General features: G+C 39.3%; 1 protein-coding gene across 2 annotated transcripts; it reads left to right on the top strand.

Moving 5' to 3' along the window:
- The first annotated feature begins 202 nt into the window (after window positions 1–202).
- tmc6b (transmembrane channel-like 6b) lies at window positions 203–17,233 on the top strand. 2 transcript variants are annotated; one of them, XM_088419577.1, is made up of 21 exons: window positions 203–261; window positions 6,550–6,699; window positions 8,393–8,523; window positions 9,168–9,326; window positions 9,579–9,734; window positions 9,982–10,090; window positions 10,176–10,260; window positions 10,820–11,077; window positions 11,777–11,991; window positions 12,124–12,268; window positions 12,361–12,516; window positions 12,704–12,882; window positions 12,970–13,060; window positions 13,131–13,228; window positions 13,568–13,663; window positions 13,750–13,825; window positions 14,372–14,505; window positions 14,620–14,796; window positions 14,939–15,017; window positions 15,106–15,192; window positions 16,727–17,233. In XM_088419577.1, exons 2-21 carry the CDS (start codon window positions 6,644–6,646, stop codon window positions 16,736–16,738), a joined length of 2,499 nt encoding a protein of 832 aa, XP_088275703.1. In that variant the 5' UTR covers window positions 203–261; window positions 6,550–6,643; the 3' UTR covers window positions 16,739–17,233. The 2 variants fall into 2 exon arrangements, with proteins under 2 accessions (XP_088275703.1, XP_088275704.1); XM_088419578.1 differs by lacking the exon at window positions 203–261 and adding an exon at window positions 3,590–3,730.
- Window positions 17,234–17,514: the final 281 nt, after the last annotated feature.

The raw sequence follows: 17,514 nt of genomic DNA, 5'->3' as shown, positions 1-17,514 counted from the left end.
ACAAGCTTGTCAATCAAAGTGTCATGTCTGTAAATATGTCATTTTAGTGTTGAATTGAGTTGAAATTGTAATATAATGACTACACGAATTGCTTTACGTAATGCAGATTTGGGATTTTGCATTTTATACAGTGGCCTACAAACAAACTCCCATGTAAGCAGGATGGTTTCACCCGTACTGTCGCCTTTGGGGTGCTGACTGTTTTGACTACTTGTAAACTCAAATGATACTGGCACCGAACTCTTGAACTGGTTAGAGCTGGTGAGTGAATCCGGAAGTTTTAAAACTATATATTACCTTATTTTTCCATCAGACAGGTTAATGAAACTAATATTCCCAATCTCATCACATCGAAACTTTTATCAACTTAATAGATAGATGTCTTTTGTCGTAATTAGGGCATCTCGCGACCAACTCTTAAAACTTACATCTGATTAAATTGCTAGAAAGTCATTAATCTAGTTATTTATGTTTTTTGTCACACAGAAAAGTATGCATGGCCACCAGAAAAAAAAATGCAGACGTTTGAAACAAACCCGAGCCGGGTGAATGAGCTTGTGTCTTCTGTAGAACAATGGCAGGACAGTGCGTTGTTGAAAACGTCCACGTATACTGTAATTGAGTTTTCGCACATTTTTGGATAGATGCAATGTGTTCGAACAAGAGACGGGGATTCTGGTGAAACCAGAATTCATCCAATAATTGTGGTCACTTTGCTCTGCATGTGCAGCGGCAGGCAGACCCACTTGTAATAATGAATATATAGAAAACGGATGGATTAATTTGTTGTAAAGACCCGTTTTTAATCTTCCCAATATTTTATGTCTTAGCTGCAATCTTACTTCAAAGCATGCATGCATTTGTTTTTGCATTGTAAGCACACAACTTTGTACAGATACGAAGCTGTGTGTTGTTGCTTTTAGAACAGATTCCTTGGAGCTCTTATTTTTTGTTAGCCCCTCTGAGAACCTTCCATCCCATTCAAGTTAAACGTTTCTTTACTATGACTCCATTCCATTCAAGTTAAACATTTCTTTACTGCTGACATTTGTGATGACACTCCCTTTTCCTGTTGTGATTTAATCAGCCTGTCCGCATGTTTGACCACTCTTACCATCTGTTTGTATTTTAAACTTCAGTTGTCCAGACTATTTGTTTTCCCAGTAGTGCAGCATCCACTCCCAAGTGGCTATGCCACCCCCACAGTATTCTGTCCTAGCTGTGCTGTCCATGAAAACAAAAACCCTGCATTATGGGTTTTTCCCACCAGATTAGAAACCCATGTTAATTTATACATGATATGAACAGTATTTTTAAGATTAAAGCACAGTGGATAAGCAGTTACAGCACTGGTTTTGGGGAAGGTTAGAGTTGATTGTTAAATTAAATTCATTAAGTTCAGTAAAGTGAAACATTGTATACCCCAACTTTTCTTTTAAGAAGTCATTGGATGCTCATGTGGGTGCAAGTGCTTCATTTCTTCTAAGCGATTAACAGCTTCTTCTCAAATAGACCAGTTTGAAAAGAAAGGAGAAACCCTTGAATACAGATATTTTAATTTGTAGAGGCAGTATTTCATCAGCAAACCAGAGAATTATACATTGCAATTAGTGTGCCGATCTGTAGTTGTGGTGCACGCAGCAGACACATTGCCTCTATATCGAGAACCCTTTTAGTTGTAATTTTCTGAAGTAGCATCAATGATCAATCTGGCAGATATTTGCTATGTCTTTTGCTAAACTTACTGTGGAGGCAGCATTTTGCAAAATCTTGAATTACTCACTCACTGTCACATTTTTGGAAACTATTAACAAACAAATAAATGTATGTACTTGAAAGACTAGATCACTAGAAACAATTCCTTACAGCCATGGTTTTAGTTCAACTATACCGATTACAATCCTTCAATGAGAAGTATAATATGTGTAATATACTGTATGCCATGACACATTATAATAATCAATCAATTGTTTATTTCTTCACTACTTAAGAAGCACAATCCTCCAAAACAATTAAGGTACCATTTGTGTGAATGGTTGTTTGTCTCTGTGTGCCCTGTGATTGGCTGGCAACCAGTTCAGTGTGTCCCCCGCCTACTACCTGAAGCCAGCTGAGATAGGCGCCAACAAGCCTGCGACCCCTGTGGGGATAAGCAGCTCTAAAAAATGGATGGGTGGCTGAATTGTCATTGGGAAAAATACTGCAATACAGGAAGTGCATAGTATAACTTTAAATATGTAATACTATATACAGTCAGCCCCCGGATTACGAGCACCCTGATTTGCGAACAATTCGCCTTACGAGCGTGGATCAGGGAGATTTTTGTCCTCCACTTACGAGCAAACCTCTCGCCTTACGAGCATTCCGACAAACCAGCCATTGAGTATGTAGAAATGTTCTCGCCTAACTGCGTCAACATATTCAGCAGTTGCGTCATCTACAATCATTGACAGATACTTGTGGCGGTAACGTGAATGCTATTGGTCTTACAACCTCACACTGACTGTCTCACTCACGGTGTCTAAATATATTACCATTTAAGTGTATGGTTTGTACAGCTAAAGGGAAAAACAGCTGACATGAAATTAAATGTGCCGATTGCAGGACAAAGAATTGTCATTGGTTTAAATGTGTGGTTTTTTTTAATTAATTGTCAATACATTCCAACCGTTTAAAAAAAAAGTGCGAATAATTATCAGTCAGTCAAGGAGACGCCAATATGCTATTGGTCGATTAAGGTCACCCGGTCTCACTCACGGAGATGCTATTCGCCGGCGTCACACGTCAATCACAGAAATGCCGATATGCTATTGGCCGAACGCCTTTATCTAGCTTGATGGGACAGGATGGAAGGAAGTAGAGAAAATGAGTGAAAAACGGAATGTTTTGAAGACTTTGCAAACTTTATCTGTTAGACATAGCTTCTAAAATTACTAGCAGCGGTAAAGGAAGAAATAAGAGGATGATGTTTTAGTATCTCCGTGATTTGCACCATGACTGAAAGAGTTACTGTAACACTGTAAGACCAATAGCCTATCTGCGTTGCGGTATTAACTCAAGACGTTGATCTCTGCACCCTGTTACGGGTGGTATTACAGTGCTATATAATGGTTGCTTGACAAAACTGCATGTCATGTTAGTCGGCGACCTCCCGACATGCTTTGGGACAGCGCCATTGTTGCAAGTCTGTGAGTTGAAACCAACAGTGAACTGACGCTCGAACAAGCCGTAATTGTGGTGCCTAGTTAATACAACACAAGCAACCTCCCCTCCGCCTCCACCCAGCTCAATTCACGTCGGGAAAAACAGCTGACATGAAATTAAGTGTGCCGATTGCAGGACAAAAAATCGTCACAGGTTTAAATGTGTTTTAATCAATAAGATGTCAATACATTCCAACCGTTTAAAAAAAACGTGCGAATAATTATCAGTCAGTCAAGGAGACGCCAATATGCTATTGGTCGATTAAGGTCACCCGGTCTCACTCACGGAGATGCTATTGGCCGGCGTCACACGTCAATCACAGAAGTGCCGATATGCTATTGGCCGAACGCCTTTATCTAGCTTGATGGCACAGCTGGTTGGGATGGAAGGAAGTAGAGAAAACCCTGACTGAAAAAGTTACTGTGACACTGTAAGACCAATAGCATATTTGATTTACCGTATTGACTTCGAGCATTCATCTCTGCTCATCTCTGCTTATCTCAGCACAAGTCACGTCTTTCCAAAGGTAAAAGTCATTTTTCCCTTGTATTTGTTATTTAATGCAACTGTACAGTAGATTATGTCACTTAATATTAATATATGTATACAGCGTGATGATTTTACCTAAGGCTTCTGCGCGCGTTGCACGCATTCACGAATTAACATGGGTTTGGATTGCCCGCTATACGAGCAATTCGAGATACGAGCGTAGCCGCTGAACGGATTAAGTTCGTAACCCGGGGGCCCACTGTACTTTATTACCTGTGAACGCTGGTAACAGACACAATGTCAAAGAGTATTGTGAATTCCATGACCAGCTCCTTACACTCCCGCCGGCTTGACAGCAGGTTGTTTGATGCCTGTTTATAAAGCCACAAGGCATGTCCGCCCTTTGTCTTTCGGGTGATATATGTTGACCCAGAAAACAAGAGCAAAGAGCACAAACTTCCCCTTTGACACTTTTCTCACTTGCTCTGGGTGATGACGGCAAAATCTTCCATAATATGAGGTATCAGAAAACTCAAATGCAGTGTTAACATTAACAATAACAAAGAAAGACTGGTTTTAACCCATTTATTCATTCATTCATTTGATTTGATTTATATTAAAGCTTCAGAGCATAGCTTCTGTTGCCCCCTAGGCTGGTATTCTGCATTACACCAAATGGTAAATGGACTTTCACTTATATAGCGCTTTTCTACCTTAGGTACTCAAAGCGCTTTACACTAACTAGTCATTTACCTACTGATGACGCAGCATCAGGAGCAACTGGGGGTTCAGTGTCTTGCTCAAGGACACTTAGACATGGTCTTGATGGTCGGGGGATCGAACCCACGACCTTTCGGCTGGGAGATGACCACTCTACCACTAAGCCATGCCGCCCCACCAATCAACAGTTGGAATGTTTTGATGAAATAGGCTTTGCCTGGAAACCCCCCCAATGTTTTTTGAACAGTTTTAAATGGCAGCTGATGACAATTGTTCAGACGAGGTGAGGATTGAGTAGTTATTTTCTCCAATAGAAACGCAAAGTAATTTGTTAAGGTGGCTTTTAACAAACTGGAGACAAAGGGCCACGCTCTGCCCATTGTCAAGTATAATGTGTAAAGTCCGGTTTACCAGGCTGTTGTATAAACTGTTTACACAAAATATCAAAGCTACAATACTGAAAACTACTTCAAGATTTCACAGCAGCTGATAGGCTTAATCATTACTATTTTCTGTAGTTGTGGCTTTGTTGAAAATGACTTTTTAAAATTTTAATAAAGCTCAACTGTTTTGACAAAAAGGTTCTCAATCTTATGTTCCTTTTAACATGTGTTGATCCAAAAAGCTTAGGGACTGTCAACTGTTTTGACTGTTGAGGTAGCTAACCCCTACCTGGTTAGCCACCAGCTAAAAAAGTTACTTGTCACATTTTTGTCAGTTGCAGACAAAGGGTTCTATATTATATTAATATTTTACTTTACTTTGATGGTGGATTTCGTTTTGTATTTGTGACTTGTTGTGACTTGTTGTGAATGTTAATAAAATGGGAGGCGTGAGCTTGCATTGATTAAATACTGTTTTTCATGATGATTTGATATGTTTTTTTTTCTTTTTAATCATATATCATTTTTTGTTATGTGTATATATATATATATATATATATATATATATATATATATATATATATATATATATATATATATATATATATATATATATATATATATATCCATCCCTCCATTTTTTTAAAGCCGCTTATCGTCAAAAGGGTCACAGTCTTGCTGGTGCCTATCCCAGCGGGCAGTAGGCAGGGGAACATCCTGAACTGGTTGCCAGCCAATCGCAGGGCACAACCATTCACGCACGCAATCACACCTAGGGACTATTTAATATGTCCAATTCACCTGCCATGCATGTTTTTGGAATGCTGGAGGAAGCCGGCTCAGGGAGAACAAGCTAACTCCACACAGGGGGGCGGGGGACCTCCTGGTCAAGAGACTGCAAATGGATCAAACTTGTACAAAGCCACCAATAGCTATTTTAAGTATCATATAATTTAATTGTTGTGACATCCCGATTCACAAGAATTTTGAATGGCTCACTTACAGACAAACATTTTCAAAAAAATGTTTTTACTTGATTTTGTACTTGACTGGTGGGCATGCACTTTAGACATCCAACAAAAAATTAACAATAAAATGAAAAATACAATTTCTAATATATGCACCCCTAAATAATAACCTTTGTGGGTTTTTTTTGAGGGCGTTTGTAATTGTGTGAAGGCCTTATGCATTTACAGGTGAATTGAATGGAACATGACAATAACGCAGTTTAAGCCCTTGACATTTTGAGTTAACAGTTGCGTCATGAGCCTATCTGGTCACACGCGCGCACACACTTCTGACAATACATCATTCTGCTTTCATCATGAATATTCATCTTATAAGTGGCACTTTGGCATCTGAATCAGTCCTCGTCACATGCTGTGCTACAAAAGAGCTAGTGACTGGGACACATTGACCTAATCTCTCATGACAAGACCTATTGTTAATCAATGTGGAAGACCCACAACTATGAATATATTGTTAGAAGAGCCTTAATAGGTTTTTATTGTTCAACTACGTAGTCTTAAGACTCATTATGTTTCATTAATTATAAAATGTACTCGGATGAAATCTGAATGGTCCTAGGCTAAATAGACTCATAGGTCTCATTGCTACATGGAGCTGAATGAGTGCATCGGGCAAGTCCCAACTTGTGTGTCCAGATTCCAAAGTTGTGTGTTGGCTTTCCTTCCTTTACCTGTCGTGATGTCATGGTCCCGTCTCCTTTTTGTGTCTCCTCCCCTTTCTGCAGGTAGTGGAGTTAGCGCCATGGTGGGAGTGGAAAGTATTTATGAGCTGGTAAGGGTGTGAACCCTGCAACAAGGAGTCAACACATCAGCCAGAGAATGGCTCGTAATGGTAACTTCGATCTGGGCCACCCCCTCATTGAAGCTGGACTTGAGTGAGTGTGGAAAATGTTTGTTTTATTAAGGTGTTCTTCTCGTTTTGCTTTGTATTTCCCTTGTCTTGTTTCAAGCCCACCTGCCTTTGCCCAGCACAGTCAGTGGGCGGAGAGTAAGGGAAGTGTTTGTCTATGCAAGGGGTAAATCATGCTCCACAGGCTTTGTGAGCTTGTTTTTAACTCTTCCCAGTTCCTTAAAGAGCCTTAAAACGGTCAAAGTCAAACATTTCCTTGACTATATTATGTTCAATTCTCTCCCAACTAGCCTGAAAATCATGTTCCTGTTAAAATGGTTTTTGTTTTATACAATAACATAGATTGAAATCGACCTGTTTTTGTCCACCACAGGATGAATATTTTGCTACTTGCTATTAACTGAAAATAACATCACACAGTAGCTTAGGGCTCAGGAAATAACCAATTACAGCTCACCTGTCTTTGGAGTTTGGTCATGTGATGTTCACAAGCTAAACTGTGATTGCTCATTACCTGAACCCTGAGCAACCGTCAGGTCGTTTTTAGGTGAAAGCAGTATTAATTTCATTGACTACATTTTTTCATCCTTTACTTTGTCTCAACTATCCGTCTATCTATCCGTTTTAAATGAAAATAAAACAAAACTAAAATTGATGTCATTCGTCCATCCAGTCTTGTAGCTCTCAAATGTCTTGTTGACTTATTCTTATTCTTCTTATTATTATTATTTTAAGGTACTGTGTAAAATTTAGTGAGTTATCCATTAAAAAAACACACTATAAATTTAAATAACATGCAAATGCATGTGTTGTGTGATGTCAACATTTTTTTATATTTATAATTGTAGGTTTTATCGCTAATTATGTTACATGGGGAGCGCCCCTCAGATGGAGTCTGTCATGTTTCTTTTGGCTAGGGAAAGTGAAGGAGGAAAATCGCACAAACGTACTTCAAATCACGTTTTGGATTTTCGTTAGCATCTTTTGTTCAGCCGAGCGACTTTCTGGTTTGTAAGGCAATCACAAATAAAAATGGAAAAAAGAATGTTTGCATGGCAAACGTAAACACAAACGTAAACACAAATGTTCAGTAATCTCCTAACCGTATTTTGGAGACCAAACAAACATGTATCTCGTTTTGGGCACAAACATTATTTTCTGTGCCAGAACGTGGTAAGAGCAGCCCTAATTTTCCCTAAGTCTCTGCAGCAGCAAGCCCCAACGCCTGACATCATACTGAAACACAAGCCTGTTCGCCGCAATGGAAGATTCTCTTAAAGAGCCATTCATGTCCACTGACTGTAGTCAGGAGACTCAAGGAGACTGAAGAGCTGAAGTTGCCCCTGCATAGCGGCTGTCGCACATGAAGTGCGGAGGAAACAGTGTAATTATGTTATTGGCTCCAAGTCCACACAATTAGTTTCCATGTTGACTCATCCCTACCCTCTACCAACATGAACTGCTTCTGTGTTTTTATTGTACGCAAGCTGTGTTGTCAAGCTTTGACTTTCCATGCATCAAGATAACGCAGAGTCTGTTAACATTATGTTCTACGAGCAGTACTGGTGACCGACTACTGGTGTTTTTTCTATCATGTTTTCTGGGGTCCAAGGTCTCAGTTTAGTGTTTTTGACTTAACTCAAGCATGCATCTTTTTCGCCCATAATGTCATTTCCTGTCTTTATGTATGTATTCTTGTTTTTGTTCCATTGTGTCAGGAGCCCAGCAGATGAGGAAGGTGTTCATGACTCATTTCACCAGTTAATAGAAGAGCAGATTCACAACGGTGACCTGGGCGAAGTCTTCGAGCTTCAGCAGCTACAGAAAGAACTAGATGAGGAGAGCCGAGGTGCTTAAGCGCATTCCATCGCAACTTATTTTTGAGATGTTTTGTAAAAAACAACTGGGGGTATGCTTTTACCTGTGTGTACTGCACATACACTGAGCAGTTACAACATGATGTCGACATGCAGTTACAGTTTGTATTGGCACAGTTATAAAGATATTAATGTAGCAATTTCTTTATATTTGTGGTTGTCACTTGCGGTGTAAAATTGCTTTTGTCCTTAATGTGGCCTGTATTTAATTATGTCAAATATTAAGGTCTTGTCAGTGAGATTCTATTTATTAGGAACAGTTTTCAACATTAAGCAATGCAGTTGTGGAGCAGACAACCACAAATTGTCACCACATTTAATGAATAAAGACTCAATTACAACAAAATAATATTATATTTGTAAAGGCAACTTGAATGGGATCTCATTACTTTGTGCATGTGTCCAGAAGAATGTTATGACAGTACATGTGTATTCATGCATATACTGTATTAAATCAGACTTTCATATCCTTAACCTTATATCTACAAGGCCTCATTTGAAGCCCTCCAAAACATGTAATGCAAGATGTTTCTTTGCACTATAACCATTATTAGTGTCTGTCCACCGGATACATACTACTGAGACTTTTACTTTGTACTTGTTTGAATCCCTTAAGATTATGTGGCCCACCTGTCCAGCCCTGGACCAGAGCGTAGGGAGCGGAGAAATCAGGGACGACTGCAGGATAATGAAAGAGAACTTGACCCTTCCATTGGTGAACGTTGGTCTTCAGCCACCTTGAAGATCCTGTCTTCTATGCCCAGTCGCACTATTGGTTAGTTTTTACTAGGACTAGAGAATTAGACCTCATTCACAGTCTTTTTGCCATTTTGTGCATTGTTTAATTTGAAATTTTGGTAGAAGACCCCTTTCACACAATAGAATTAAATATTTGCTGCCCAGTCATGAAAAACTGTAAATTACAATGCAAAATGTCTGCAATCTAACCCTTTTGTGTTACAGACCATTGTAGGAGGTTGGTATTCTCGATGTTGCTGCTTTCCGAACTATTCTTCCGCTTTTTCAGGTCGAAGCAGGGGTGCCATCATCTCTCAGTACTACAACAGGACCATGCAGCTTCGGAGGCGCAAGCAGAGCAGACCCTCCATCCAAGATTTCGGACGTTCAGCTAGACCAAGCATACGAGGTTACGGCATTGAGACAGACGGTACAGATGCAGAGGGTGAGGAAAATGAACCACTGTTGATAGAAGCGCATCAATCAAAACAAAAGCATCAATGAAAATCACACATACCATATACACCATTCTAATAGTTGCTCTTTTCATTAATATAGGGTAGAGATGACATATTAAGTAGAATTAACATTGAATGTGAGAATGTTTTGTACTTTGTACGTGACTTTTGCCTGCTGCCTCTCATGTATGTTTATCTACTTTTTTTCTTATTTACACAAACTATGTGTTCTAGTAAACAAAAGGGAACGTCTGGTGAATAACTTGCAGAACCTGTCTGTAAGTGACAGAGTCAGGATGCTCCGAGCAATGCCTCTCAGTGTTGCAGAAAAGAGTGAACTCAGGTACAATAGAGTTTGGTCATATTATGTCATATGGTTGGCTTCTTCTGGTGCACTGAATGTATTGTTTGCCTGTTCTTGTGTGCAGAAGATTAGCTTTACAAAAGGAGAGACGCACTCTATCTGGCAATCGGATCCCCTGCTGCAGTCGGCTCAAATATTATATCATCATCGTGAGTTACCTCCAACATCCCTTTTTTGTCTGCAATTCCCCCTTTTGGTGTGATTTACACCTGTTAATAGTTTGGATTCACAATGACTCTTGTTATGAAAACCATCGCCTCAGCACCATTCATTGTATCATTTAAATTATAATGGTAAACCATATTCGCTGCAATTCCTCAAATATAAGACACACCTATGAATAGGACGCACCCTTCATTTTAGGATAAAATTCTGATATTTTCTATGTTACTGTGTACAAGACTCATAGTCAGCGTCCATCCATTTTCCATAGCCGCATATCCTCACAAGCGTCACAGGCCTGCTGGTGCCTATCCCAGCTGGCTTCGGGCAGTAGGCGGGGGACACCCTGAATTGGTTGCCAACCAATTGCAGGGCACACAGAGACAAACAACAATTCACGCACCCAATCACACCTAAGGACAATTTAATTTGTCCTGTCTCATTCGTTAACGAGAATTACAAGAGTACCTGGACAATTTTCTGTGACGCATTTGGTGTGAATGTGGTTAATAAAAAACATTGTTTACTCTCACTTCCTTTTTTCAGGGTGCAAGACAGAGTTGGTACAGTTGGCTGTCCTTTGTGCACTCCCTCCAGCTGTGGCAGGTGGCACTCAAGCGAGTTAGCGGCCGGTTCGGCAGCGGGGTCCTATCCTACTTCCTGTTTCTCAAGACTCTGCTCTTCTTCAACCTCTTCCTCTTTCTGATGACCGGTGTTTTCATAGTGCTTCCTCAGGCAGTGCATCCACCTGCTCTGTCTGACGGCAGACGCTCTTTCACTGGACTGGAACTTCTTACCGGAGCTGTAAGCTGTGTTTTCATAATATTTCTCACGTCATCAATTGCCATCTAAGCAGTGGTTCCCATCCAATGTCCGGCTACGCATTAGCGTGCTGTGAAAGATCCTCAGGTGTGCAACGGGAAATTTCTCAGTTTCACCAAATTGGTTAGAAAATAGCAGTTACAGGCAGAGCAATGAAAGCTCTTCCGCTAGATGGCACAAGGATTTATCCTGTGTGTCCCGACGGTTGCCATACACGTAACATAAGATGAATGTTGTGTAAACTAAATTGCCCCACATTCCTCACTAAGTAAACTGAATACTAGTATACAGTAATGTATTTTTTGTGTCAACCAGTTCGTGGTGTCCCTTGCCTACTGCCCGTAGACAGCTGGGATAGGTACCGGCAAGTCTGCGGCTCTATAAAATGCATGCATGGATGGATGGATTGAAGGATGGACATTGTCCATAGATGCAAATGGTTGTTTTCCGAGAGAATGACAGGCAACCGGTTTAGGGTTTACCTAGCCTCTTGCGCAAAATTTGTTTGAATAGAATCCAGATCCTGAATAGGATAAGCAATAGAAAATAAATGAAAGTACTTAAAATAACACATTTTTTTTCCAAGTGTACTGTATGTTCATGCTTAGTTTTCACCAGATGGAATAAATTTGTCTATTATATTTACAGAACGCTAGCAACTGTCCTCTGGTCATATTTCAGGGATATTTCTCGAGCACAGTGATGTACTATGGATACTACTGTAACTACACACTGCGTATGAGCTGCAGGAATGAAAGTGGACGGCATTATATTTCCGGCTCCAATGGAACAGAGCTGGACTGCGCATTGAAGCATCTCCCTTACAAAATGCCCCTTGCCTACTTCTTTACTATAGGCATGGCCTTCTTTGTCACATGTATCATTCTTGTGTACAGGTATGCATTTTTGTTGTAGAGAATTGTGCACTGTGAACTCACTAGGAGAACTTTGAAAACATATAACTGAATGGCATACTGCACATGGATGTTTTCTGATGCCTACACACAATGGTGGTTTTATCCCACCAGCATGTCAAAGTCATTTGGTCGAAGTTTCCGAATCGACAAATCACATAGCATCCTGGCCATGAAAACCTTCTGTTCCTGGGACTTCAAAGTTATCAAAAAATCTTCCGTTAAACTCATGTCTGAAAATATCTGCACACAGCTCAAGGTACAAGAGAAAATGACCTCACGCATTTACGCTGCTCTTACTTTAATTTATCGTAATATTTTCTCCCATCATTTTCAATCCCCAATTTGCAGGAGCTATTGGCGGAGGTGAACCATAAAGATTCCAAAATCACTTCATGCCAGAAGCTGTGGAGAGTAGCGGTCCACTGTCTGGCATGGGCCATCTGTGTAGCGAGTACCACGGCTTGTGTGCTCTCCATCTACTACTTCTCCGAACACATGCACCAGGTATGGTGATATTAGCAACATTGCCATCCCTCCGAAGTACAATATAGTTTGTGCCCTCATTTAAAGACAGAAATTTAGATCTAGTTATTTTTTTGTAGTTCATTGTAATTGTTGCATACCTAATATCCTGCTGGATTTATACTTGCAAAAATGAATGTAATGTCTAGCACCGCCTGTATTTCACTAGAACCTCCAGCAAACCTCTCGCAGCGCAAACAAGGACCCCTTGCTGAACGAGGCCAGCCTGCTGGCTCTTCCAGTGGTTGTGTCATGTATAAACTTGCTGCTGCCAATTATGTTCAACCTAGCGGCATGGATGGAAGACTACGAATCACCTTCCGTCCGCACATATGTTGCCATTGGCAGGTATGACAGCCGGAGACATTGTATGCGCACAAATACTATGCTTTTAAAAAGGCAAGAGAGTGACAACACCAGCGTGTCGTTTTCTAGGAACTTAATGTTAAAAGTGAGTGTGCTTGGAGTACTTTGCTACCATTGGCTGGGTCGAGTGGCTGCTGATCCAAACAGTATTGGCCTGAAGGTATTAACCAGTCTGTCATTTTTGTTGGTTTTTATTTACTTTAATGTGTGATGCTTTCTATCATCCGAAGTGCTGGGAGAGTTTTGTTGGCCAAGAACTTTATCGCTTTCTTTTAATGGATTTCATCTTTACTCTACTGAACACCTTGTTTGGAGAGCTTCTTTGGAGGTGGGTCATTCATAAGTAGGTCTGTTGTTGTCGTCTTATTTATATTATATATATATACACACATACATACATACATACGTACATATGTATATGTGGGGCAGTGCCTCCATGGGTAAACTGATACTGTGGGGATTGGAGAATTAAACCAAGACAAAATTAAACTTTCAAACATTCATAACAATGTTTGAAGTTGTATTTTACAATAAGCATTATCATTCCACACTGAAAGAAGATTTTAAAGAAATGATAAAAGCCCAAATTAATTACATTCATCAAGTGTGTGTGTGTGTGTGTGTTTTTTTCCTTTTGTGACTTTCTCAATTTTCCTCTGGTCTACAGGTTGTTTTCAGAGAAAGTGCTGAAAAAGAAGAGGAAACCAGCATTTGATATTGCTAAGAATGTCCTTGACCTTATCTATGGCCAAACACTAGCCTGGTACAGTATGACCTCTTCTGTCTCTGATGTACACTACACTGGATAAACCTCTGTTGATGACTACAGTCGAGGATTGTCTTGTCCAGGCTGGGCGTTCTCTTCACTCCGCTGCTGCCTGTGGTGCAGATGCTGAAACTCCTTTTGCTTTTTTACATTAAAAAGGTACATTCTAATTTATTGAGCGTGTGTAAAATGTACATATATTTTAATTGTGGGAATTGTGGGATTGATATTGTGTATAAAGAACTTCAATGTAATATTATAACCATCAAGAACTCAGCTGCAACCAAAACGTTATTGTCAATGAGTATATAGTGCCGCTTGTTTAAAAAGAACTTGATTGACATTGTTGATGTTTTGTAATATCATACTTCATCAACAGACAGAAAAGAAAACATGGAATGCAGAGTACAGTGCCATCGTATCAGATGTAAAAATAGAGCAATTTTGGTTATCAAAAAAATTGAGGAATGACTAGCTATCAGGTCTTAAAAACAAAAACTCTTGTGAGCTATTTTGTTGTCGTGCTTATATTTGTACAAACAAATGCACCTTTATCTGTACCAGAAATTTGAAATGGAAAAGAAACTGAAGAAACAAGGGTGATCTAAGTTTTTTTTTTTTTTTTTACGTGAATGTCATTTTCTACTCTTACCACATGTAATATTTGCATGTAAAGTTTATACATTTTGCTATCTTATCATCTAGAGCAGCGTGATGATGAACTGTCAGGCCCCCAGTAGGCCATACAGAGTCAGCCAGATGACCACTATCTTCATCACTTTACTCTGCTTCCCTTCCTTCCTCGGAGCGTCTGTGTGTGTCACGTACACTATGTGGAGGTAGTAAACTTGCATGAAATATTTCTTCATCACTATGTCTGAACAGATCACCTCTGTCAGAAAATCTCCTACTTATTGTGTCTTTCACATCCTATGCATTGTCTCTCTCTCCAGTATCGCACCCTCCTCCACATGTGGCCCCTTTCGTGAGCTCAAAACAATGTTTCAGGCTGGAAAGCATTGGGTGGAGGACCTAGAAAAGGAAAATCCCAATTTATCAATGTTGGCCAGGGCTCACTCATTTCTAGTAGAGAATCCACTCTTCCTGTTTGTGGGAGCAGCCATCTTCCTGTTAGTATTCCACCCATAAAAATAATATAATATAGTAATAGCCATATGTTGTTGTGAAGTCGGACATATATTCACAATATATAGTTTGTGTATTATGTAGTGGTATTCTTTATTGGAGCCATGATATCTGTTTTCCCATCAGGATCATCATCTATTTCCACAGTCAAGTGGTGGATGGTCAAAGGAAAATCATTGGCTTACTGCAAGAACAGATTGAGAATGTATGTAGAGTTTCATATAATACTTGCTGAAAATGTTCTTTGTGACTAGTTCCCCCAACATCTCACTGCGTATCTCTCCGCTGCTCAGGAAGGAGAAGACAAAAAGTTTCTCATTACTCGCCTGCAGTCCATTCATGAGCAGAGACGAACCCCTGCCAGGAGGCTCACGAGCCAGGTGAGTACAGTGAGTCTGGGTTTACACTCTGGGTCAGGATTTCTCAATGCTTTGATCATAGTTCACCGGTTGATCGTGAAGGTAGTATTGGTAGATCGCATGACCTTGTGCAACATGAAAAAAAAAGAAAAAACACAGTTGCTACCAAAGAGGCTGAAAGCTAACTTGAGATGCACATATGTAACAGGCAGTCAAGCTTTCAGATTTAAATTTCTTTCCTGATGTCACCGTGTGCTACTTTTATTGATGTATAAGCTTCAAAACACAGGCAACTTGACAATACGGGAAGCGCAAATTATTGCTCCATGTAGTAACACCGAGTTGCCCTCCAAATGTTTAGCACTATTGAGAAAGGCAACTCACACGTCTCACTCACTCTACAAAGCGAAACTAGTTGTGGATAATCCGTTCAGAAAATCACCTTATTCCTAACACTCTTGTCCTCTCTAAGGTCTTTAAAGAAATAACTATTTATTATAAAACACCTACTAAAAAGGATGCTTTATATGTAACTCAAATTAACATTCACATTTGGGTAACATCGTAGTGTTTCCAAGATTCAAGGTACATTAATTATTTTGCACAGGTCTGTCAACATTGTTTTGCCAATGGACTACCAATGACATTTAAAATTGACAATCTCATGCTGATTGGCTCTTAGCCAAGGAATGCAAGATAGATGTTTTGAAATCACCCCCAAAAAGCATTATCAAGTAAATTAAGTTCAGCAAAATTTTGCTTTTTACTTGTAGTTTATGTGACAGATGGCATCTGTTCAAATGTGTGTTTTGTTTTATGTAACCGTCATTTAAAATATTTTTCCAACGGTTAAGTGGATAGTTAGATGGACTTACAGAGATAAAAAACTTTTTGAAGCATAATGATGCACCTTAGTTTGTGTGATTACTATTTGCAGCCTCGACCTGGTGGAGCACATTTAACTACTACTACTACTACTACTACTTTAATGTTTATGCTTTCTAGTGGATATAATTACTTATTGCAGTTCAGTGCCAAAGGAACACACACTACTCATTGTGGTGTGTCATTTACCAGTAAGTTATTTTGTTTTAAGCTCATCTACTTTATTTAGATGATTGGAGTGAAGACTGCAAAGTTTAGCTTTTGCATTTTGTTTAACGCCATGCTGGGTGGGGGGGGTGAGGTTGTTGATTACATTTGTGAGCAACGGACCGGTGATTGACCAGTGGCGCGATGGACCTACAATTACAACCGACAATGATGTCTGATAGACCAGCAAAAAAATGTTATATGCCCACGTACGCTATTTTATGTTTAAAAAAAAAATTAATGATGGTTGCACAGTCAATAGTGTTAATAACACTTGTCAACAACTTAAGAAAAAAACAAATGTACCATATTTTGTAAGCATAAAGTCCCCACATTTAATAGCTATATATAAACATATATAAACATATAACAATGTATATTATAAATGTTGGGTTTCACCATTACAACATAAGTGGCTGAATATGTCACATGCCTGCTCAAATCCAACCGTTTTTTTTTCTAGGATTCTGCCTGATGAGCTACCAACCACTATACTCCAGCAGACAAACCTCCTTCAATCCAGAGGGCTTTTTAACTGGAAAAAGAAACCACTTGAAAAGGGCAGCGGCATCTGACAAAAATTCAAATTTGTAATGCATTTTATGAACTGCACTTAAGTGTATGTGCTGAGGAAATACACTCTGAGGAAAAGGCAGATGAAACAAAGGTTATGGGCATAAACTACATACATAAACTACCTGAAATAAAATGCTAGGAAGTCAAAGTATTTGACTGTATCAGTGGTAAGGTAACGGTTGAAAAAGTTGTAGATGCACTTTCTTGTGAACTGTGAACTGTTTTTATTTTTGCTCATGTGAAAAAAATGCAGCAGTCTTTTTTTTTTTTTTTTTTTTTACATTGTCATTTTATTGATGCATGTGCTGCAGACAACTTTGCTGGAAACTCTTACAATTGAATGTTTTTAGTGTTATAACTCATTAGTTATGCTTATTAAAATATATTTTATACATATTGTTGTTGTGTACTTGTAATAAATCACAGAAGACTAACAAACATCCAGACTTAAGGACATTTCCAAGTCGAGACCATCAAAGTCTTCTTTGAAACTAACTTGCCTGTACAAATGTCGGCGCAATGCACATGCACCAACGTGCTTGTCCACTGCTCATAGCTGTAAAATGCACAAAGATTAAGGATTTTTTTCCAGTTTTTTGAAAAACCTGTTTTTTTTTGTTTGTTTTTTTTTTTCTCCAGTTTTTCCACTATAATTTTTCCTCTTTTTTCATTTCA

This window comes from Hippichthys cyanospilos, chromosome 7, assembly GCF_059441005.1.
Source record: "Hippichthys cyanospilos isolate Australia breed blue-spotted pipefish chromosome 7, RoL_Hcya_1.0, whole genome shotgun sequence".
In the NCBI taxonomy this organism is placed as follows: Eukaryota; Metazoa; Chordata; class Actinopteri; order Syngnathiformes; family Syngnathidae; genus Hippichthys; species Hippichthys cyanospilos.
The sequence above is the reverse complement of the archived record's forward strand: the minus strand, read 5'-3'. Positions and strand labels throughout refer to the sequence as shown.